At 51.5% G+C, this 8,125-nt stretch overlaps 1 protein-coding gene across 1 annotated transcript in view; it reads left to right on the top strand.

Moving 5' to 3' along the window:
- The first annotated feature begins 4,986 nt into the window (after nt 1-4,986).
- The window catches only part of dvl3b (dishevelled segment polarity protein 3b), a 187,358-nt gene continuing 184,219 nt past the window's right edge, over nt 4,987-8,125 (top strand). Inside the window, exon 1 of the mRNA XM_085989689.1 lies at nt 4,987-5,793. Within this exon, the coding sequence (XP_085845815.1) occupies nt 5,633-5,793 (161 nt within the window). The 5' untranslated portion in view covers nt 4,987-5,632. The remainder of the gene's footprint in view (nt 5,794-8,125) is intronic.

Below are 8,125 nucleotides of genomic sequence, written 5' to 3'. Positions count from 1 at the left end.
TTCAACTCCACTTTCCCGCCCGATCCCCATATCCCTTGATTCCCCTAGAGTCCAAAAATCTATTGATCTCAGCCTTGAATATACTCAATGATTCAGCATCCACAGTCCTCTGGGGCAGAGAATTCCGAAGATTCATAACCCTCTGAGTGAAGAAATTCTTCCTCATCTCAGTCCTAAATGGCCGACCCCTTATCCTGAGACTATGCCCCTTGGTTCTAGACACTCCAGCCAGGGGGAAACAACCTCTCAGCATCTACCCTGTCAATCCCCCTCAGAATCTTGTATGTTTCAATGAGATCACCTCTCATTCTTCTAAACTCCAGAGAGTATCGGCCCATTCTACACAATCTCTCCTCATAGGACAGCCCTCTCATCCCAGGAATCAATCTAGTGAACCTTTGTTGCACCGCCTCCAAGGCAAGTATATCCTTCCTTAGATAAGGAGACCAAAACTGTGCACAGTACTCCGGGTGTGGTCTCACCAAGGCCCTGTACAATTGTAGCAAGACTTCCTTACTCTTATACTCCAACCCCCTTGCAATAAAGGCCAACATATCATTTGCCTTCCTAATTGCTTGCTGTACCTGCATGCTAGCTTTCTGTGTTTCCTGTACGAGGACACCTAAATCTCTCTTAAACACCAACATTTAATCATTTCTCACCATTTAAAAAATATTCTGTTTTTCTATTCTTCCTACCAAAGTAAATAACCTCACATTTCCCCACATTAAACTCCATCTGCCACCTTATTGCCCTCTCGCTTAGTCTATCTATATCTCTTTGCAGGCTCTTTGTGTCCTGCTCACAGCTTACTTTCCCAGCTAGCTTTGTATCATCAGCAAACTTGGATACATTACACTCGGTCCCTTTATCTAAGTTATTAATATAGATTGTAAATAGCTGAGGCCCAAGCACTGATCCTTGCGGCACCCCACTAGTTACAGCCTGACAACCCGAAAATAACCCGTTTATCCCTACTCTCTGTTTTCTGTCCGTTAACCAATCCTCTATCCATGCTAATACCCCAACCCCATGAGCCCTTACCTTGCGCAGCAACCTTTTAGCTGGCACCTTATCGAATGCCTTTTGGAAATCTAAATACACTTGATCCACAAAGGTTGGACTCGTCCCTCCTTGCTTGTTTATGGTCTTGGTCTTGCTCCAGATCTGTCATTGACTTGTAGCCACATTGCTTGTAGGTTTGGTGTGCTCTATATACCATGACATGTTGGGTCCACCTCAACTTGGGTTCATGTTCTCTGGAGATTGGCATTCTGTTCTATGAGGGAAGCAGTTACTGGCAGAGAGACAACAAAACAATCTCGCAGCTGCAAGCTGCCTAGCATGTTTCTTCCTCAAGACTGGTGCAGCGGCAGTGCCTCAGGGACTGCTGGTTGGGAACATGTGGATAAAATGGCCTCAATAAGGATCTTGCACCTGGTACCACAAAGAAAGAAAGACTTGCATTTCTATAGCACCTTTCACAACCTCAGTCCCAAAGCGCTTTACAGCCAATGAAATACTTTTTGAAGTGTAGTCACTGTTGTAATATAGGAAATGCAGCAGCCAATTTGCGCACAGCAAGCTCCCGCAAACAGCAATGTGATAATGGCCAGATAATCGGTGTTGGTGATGTTGGTTGAGGACAAACACCAAGGAGAACTCCCCTGCTCTTCTTCAAAATAGTGTCATGAGATCTTTTACGTCCACCTGAGAGAGCAGACAGGGCCTCGGTTTAACGTCTCATCTGAAAGACGGCATCTCCGACAGGGCAGCGCTCCCTCGGTACTGCACTGGGAGTGTCAGCTTAGATTATATGCTCAGGTCTTTGGAGTGGGACTTGAACCCACAACCTTCTGACTCATGGACGAGAGGGCTAACACTAAGCCACCGCTGACACACAATTTGTTAATAAGTTCCTCAGGAGCCCTTTCTTCCCGGTATACTAACGACCTACTGCTGTTGGGTGTTAGAGTGCAGATTCACCAGAATGAGACCGGTGCTTAAAGGGTTAAATTATGAGGACTGGTTGCAGAAACTTAGTTTGCATTCCCCTGTGTTTAGAAAGTTGAGGGGGTGATCTAATCGAGGTATTAAAATGATTAAAGGATTCGATAGGGTAGATACCGGAAACTATTTCCTCTGGTGAAGGAAAACCAGAACAAGAGGGCATAATCTTACAATTAGAGGTAGTCCATTAAGAAGTGAAATCAGGAAGCATTTGTACACACAAAGGTATCTACTGAAATCTAAAGATATTCTGGTTCAACTTCCTTCTCGTGGCATAGGAATAGGAGTGGGCCATTCACCCCTCTCGTCTGCTCTGTCCTTCAGTCAGATCATGGCTGATCTGTACCATAACCCCTGCCTTTGATCCATACCCTTTGATACCCATAGCGATCAAAAATCTATCGATGTCAGTCTTGAAAGTTTCAACTGCTCCCCAGCATCCACAGCCATTTGGGAGACAGAGATCCAGATTTCCATTCTCCTTTTAGTTAACAAGTGCTTCCTTCCATAGATTCCTATGGTTCCCCCATTACAGTATGTAACTGCATCTTCAGATACACCAGATTATTTTGCATCCATCCTTCACTGCAATTTTCCTATTAGAGTTTTAACATTCTTTGGCAGCACCTCCCAAACCCGTGGCTGCTACCGCCTAGAAGGACAAGGGCAGCGGGCGCATGGGATCACCGCCACCTCCAAGCTCCCCTCCGAGTCACACACCATCCCGACTTGGAAATATATCGGCCCTTCTTTCATTGTCGCTGGGTCAAAATCCTGGAACTCCCTCCCTAACAGCACTGTGGGAGCAGCTTCACCACACGGACTGCAGCGATTCAAGAAGGTGGCTCACCACCACCTTCTCAAGGGGCAATTAGGAATGGGCAATAAATGCCAGCGACGCCCATATACTGTGAATGAATAAAAGAAATTCATACGAACAGGCAGACGGGACCTTGGTCCTATTTGGCTTTGATTGAGCATAAGAACATAAGAATTCGGAGCAGGAGTCGGCCATACGGCCCCTTGAGCCTGCTCTGCCATTCAATAAGATCAGGGCTGATCATCGACCTCATCTTCACTTTCCTGCACTATCCCCATATCCCTTGATTCCTCTAGAGTCCAAAACTCTATCGATCTCAGCCTTGAATATACTCAAAGATTCAGCATCCACAGCCCTCTGGGGCAGAGAATTCCAAAGATTCACAACCCTCTGAGTGAAGAAATTTCTCCTCTACTCAGTCCTAAATGGCCGACCCCTTATCCTGAGACTATGCCCCCTGGTTCTAGACACTCCAGCCAGGGGGAAACAACCTCTCAGCATCTACCCTGTCAATCCCCCTCAGAATCTTGTATGTTTCAATGAGATCACCTCTCATTCTTCTCAACTGCAGAGAGTATCAGCCCATTCTACACAATCTCTCCTCATAGTACAAACTTCTCATCCCAGGAATCAATCTAATTGGAATAGGGTGTTTGGGAACACCAAAGATTTTTTTTCATGAATATAATGAGAATATTTTCCCCCAGCTTTGCTTCAGCCTCAGGATGTGGTGGTTTCAGTTATTGAGGCGTCCAGTCACCAGAAACTAAGCAAATATCACAGTGCAATCCTTGAGTAAGCAAAGCATCGGTTTGGCTCTATGGCTGGGGATTGAGTTTGGTTCTGTGGGTGGGGATTGACTTTATGACCTTGGTATGGCTCTGGCTCTAACCCTTATAAAATGAAAACACAGGTGTCATCAGTCGAAATCAAATTAACAAAAGTGCCCCCCTTTGTAAAGGGGCACAAACAATAACCTCCAAATTATAAGTAAAAGAAAAGGAAACTTATCAAATTAAATCCTAATGTGGTTCCTGGTGTCGATTATGCACTCCAGTCCCTCGGGTGCTCACTGGTCGCGGAAGGCCTCAGGCAAACCAGCGGGCACTGCGTGCTCCCTTGCCAGGGACACCCCAGCTGCAGAAGAGAGGCAGGCAGTCGCGCCGGACGAGCCCCCTTGACCGCCCGCTGCCTGGACCTGTTGAAGGCCACCTTGGCCAGGCCCAGGAGCAGTCCCGAGAGGAAGTCCCCTGACTTGCCCCCTGCCCCTCTTCCGTACCGGGTGGCCAAAGATCAGGAACCTGCAGCCAGAAATTGTGGAGGAGCCATTTCAAATAGCGTAAGTGGGGCTGCAACCTCTCACACTCCATGTACACGTGAAACACGGACTCATCCAAGCTGCAAAAATCACAGGCACCCTGGAGGGGTTTCCGTGAATCTGTTTAAAGATCTATTTGATAGAATTGCTCCGTGCAACACTTTCCACGCCAGGTCCCTAATGGTGGCTCTGGCTCGATGGCTTGGGATTGAGTTTGGTTCTTTGGGTGGGGATAGACTTTATGGTCTTGGCTATGGTTGTATGGCTAGAGGTTATCTCTACGGATGGACTCTGGGTCTGTGGTGTGTTGGCACGGTGTGGCAACTTGTGCATTTCTACACTTAGTGTGCCAAGTGCATTTGCTGCCTGAATACTGTAATCTTGCCCCTAGTTGCCGTGCCAGTTTTTGAGCGGGTCCAACAAATCATTTGGACAGGGGCCTTGCCCCATGAAAGAAAGACTTGCATTTCGATAGTGCCTTTCATGACCACTGGACGTCCCAAAGCGCTTTACAATCAATGAAGTACTTTTTGAAGCATAGTCACTGTTGCAATGTAGGAAATACGGCAGCCAATTTGCGCACAGCAAGCTCCCATAAACAGCAATGTGATAATGACCAGATAATCTGTTTTTAGTGATGTTGATTGAGGGATCATTATTGGCCAGGTCACCGGGGAGAACTCCCCTGCTGTTTTACGAAATAGTGGCCGTGGGATCTTTTACATCCACCTGGGAGGGCAGGCGGGGCCTCGGTTTAACATCTCACCCGAAAGACGGCACCTCTGACAGTGCAGCACTCCCTCAGTACTGCACTGGGAGTGTCAGCCTGGAATTTTGTGCTCAAGTCTCTGGAGTGGGGACTTGAACCCACGACCTTCTGACTCAGAGGCGAGAGTGTAGCCCGCTCAGTCACAGGCTGACAGCTGAGCCCCCCGCCACCCCCTCACCCCCCTGGCACCGAGTCCCAGCCGGAGCTCCCAGGGAAACAATCGGTGCCAGCTGTCAGCCAGCCTGCGGGGGCAGCCCTGGGCCGGCCCGGGGACTGACAGCGCGGTGACGGGCGGCCGCTCCCCTCCCCTCCTCTCCCCGTCTGATTGGGGCTGTGTGTCCGCGGCCAGTGCTGGGCGGGCCGGTGCGAAGCCAAGCCAAGCTAAGCTAAGCTCAGGCTCCCCTGCTCCGGGCTTTGGGGGGATCTGGGCCGGGGGACGGGATACAAAGTATCACCGGGAGAAGGGAACAATCGGCCGGGCGGATACAAAGTATCACCGGGAGAAGGGAACAATCGGCTGGGCGGATACAAAGTATCACCGGGAGAAGGGAACAATCGGCTGGGCGGATACAAAGTATCACCGGGAGAAGGAGACAAAGTATCGGCCGGGACTCGGACCGAGCGGATCTGCGGCCAGAGGCGGAGTGCGGGCCGGGGAAGGGAGCCGAGGTGGCGGCCAGCCCCGGGGGTGGGAGCCGCAGCTCCGCCGCCGGCCATGGGGGAGACCAAGATCATTTACCACATCGACGAGCAGGAGACGCCGTACCTGGTGAAGCTGGCGCTGCCGGCCGAGCGGGTCACCCTGGCCCACTTCAAGCAGCTGCTCAACAAACCCAACTACAAGTTCTTCTTCAAATCCATGGACCAGGACTTCGGGTGAGAGCCGGGCCGGACCGGGGGCTGGGGGTGGCATCGACACTGGCATCAGCCCCATGGCCCGGGGGTGGTTGCTGTGCCCAGCGATTGGGCTCGACCCTTGGGCTGGGCACTGGGTCAGTGGCCGGGGAATGGGCTGGTTGCCATGGCCGGGGATTGTCACTATAGCCGGGGACTGGGCTACAATGTTTTTCTGGCCGGGGTTTGGGTCTGTGGCCGGGGATTAGGGTCTCTCTCTCTGGCCGGGGGTTGTCCCTATGGCCGGGGACTGGGCTTGTTTTTCTGGCCGGGGTTTGGGTCTGTGGCCGGGGATTAGGGTCTCTCTCTGGCCGGGGACTGGGTTGTCCCTGTGGCCGGACCTTTGGTCAATGGCCCTGATTGGGGTTGATCCGAAGGCCAGGGTTTGGGTTCTGTCTCTGGCCGCGGATTATGTTTGTTGCCATTGCCGGAGATTGGGTCTGTGGCCGGGGATTGGAGGTTGTGGTTGTCTCTGTCCCTATAGCCGGGGTTTGGGCTTGTTTTTCTGGCCGGGGATTGTCCCTGTGACCGGGGATTTAGATTCTCTCTCTGGCCCGCTGTGTGGCCGGGGATTGGGCTTGTTTTTCTGGCCGGGGTTTGTCCCTGTGCCCGAAGCCCGGGCCTCTCTTTCTCCTCCAACCCGCCCTGAATCCCACCTCGGGGGAAGCCGCCTGGGCTTGGCATCAGCAGCGGCCCCGGCTCCTGCCGACAGTCCCCCCCCGCCCCCGATTCTCTGTCCGGGGACTCATTCCCCGGGACCCGGACCCCGCTCTCCCCCGGCTGCTGGGGGTGAGGCTCGGCCCCTTGGCCTCAGTCCGGCGGTGAAACTCTGGCCCCGGGGCCTCTCCCCAGCCCCCCAGCAGGCCTGGAAAATGGCGGAGCCTCTTTGTGTTGGGCTGTTTTGTTGGAAGTTTAATATATTTTTAATGGCCCGGAATATTCCCCGCGGCTGAAGCCTGGCATTCCCGGGAGAGGAGGTGTTTCCAGGGACTGAGAATCCCATTCCTGCTGCCAGGAGTCTGGCTCAGACCTGCCCCAGCAGCTGGGGCCTGCAGCAGCATCTCAGTCTGACAACTCCAGGCCTTGAGAGCTGCTCAAATCTCAGATTGTCACTCCACTCTCTGCAACACACTAGCAGCTGCACTTTTACCAACATCCAGATTGGAAAAATGCAACACCTTGCATTTATACAGCGCCTTCAACAAAGTAGAACGTCCGGCGTAACTTCGCAGGAGCGCTAGCAAACAAAATTTGACTCCGAGCCACGTAAGGAGAAATTAGGACAAGCAAGGAAGCTTTCAAGGAGCGTCTTAAAGGAGGAGCAAGAGAGGGAGGCGGAGAGGTTTAGGGAGGGAATTCGAGAGCACAGGGCCCAGGCAGCTGAAGGCACGGCCGCCAAAGGTGGAGCGATTAAAATCAGCGATGCAAGAATTGCGGTAGCGCAGAGATCTCGCAGGGTTACAGGCCTGGAGGAGGTTACAGGGATAGGGAGGGGGGGCGAGGAGATGCAGCAAGCTGTTAACGATCTGGGATCAAAGAAAAACAACTTGCACTGGTACACCACCTTTTAATACAGAAAGAAAAACTTCCCCAAGGTACTTTATGCAGGCGGGACGGAATGAAGGGAAAGGAGAGGTTAATAGCCCAGCAAGAGCCCCTCCTCACCACGTGTATCGAAGGGGCTGCACCTCAGGCACTGACACAGCCACTCTCCATTTGTAGCATTTTCTGTTTCTATGATGAGTCATTTTATGTATAGGGGCCTCGCACCTCTGTGTAGCTTCAGTGGTAATTCTGGTAAAAGGGAGAATTTCACAGACTTGGGGGATGTCACTAGGTTTGCACTGACAGGTAAGCGTGAGTGTGTGAAGTTTTCTTTTTCTTACCCTCTCGGACCACAGGAGAGTCATAGAGTCATAATGGCAGAGAAGGAGGCCATTTGGCCCATCAAGATGATGCCGGCTCTCTGTAGAACAATCCAGGCAGTCCCATTCCCCCACTGTAGTGGGGGTGTGAAATTTTCACAGTGCTCACTCACCTACTCCACAATACAATTATACAAACGAGCCTTCCAAACTTAGTTGCGGGAAGAGCAATAGGGTTTTGCTCTATATAACACTGGGGTACAGTACTGGTGGGTACAGGTCTGTCACTGTATAACACTGGTACAGTACTGGTGGGTACAGGTCTGTCACTGTATAACACTGGTGTACAGTACTGGTGGGTACACGTCTGTCACTGTATAACACTGGGTCATAGTACTGGTGGGTACAGGTCTGTCACTGTATAACACTGGGGTACAGTACTGGTGGGT

The sequence above is a fragment of the Somniosus microcephalus genome, chromosome 6 (genome assembly GCF_052327205.1).
Source record: "Somniosus microcephalus isolate GS21.2 chromosome 6, FLI_Smic_1.0, whole genome shotgun sequence".
In the NCBI taxonomy this organism is placed as follows: domain Eukaryota; kingdom Metazoa; phylum Chordata; class Chondrichthyes; order Squaliformes; family Somniosidae; genus Somniosus; species Somniosus microcephalus.
This window is presented reverse-complemented; position numbering and strand designations above follow the sequence as displayed.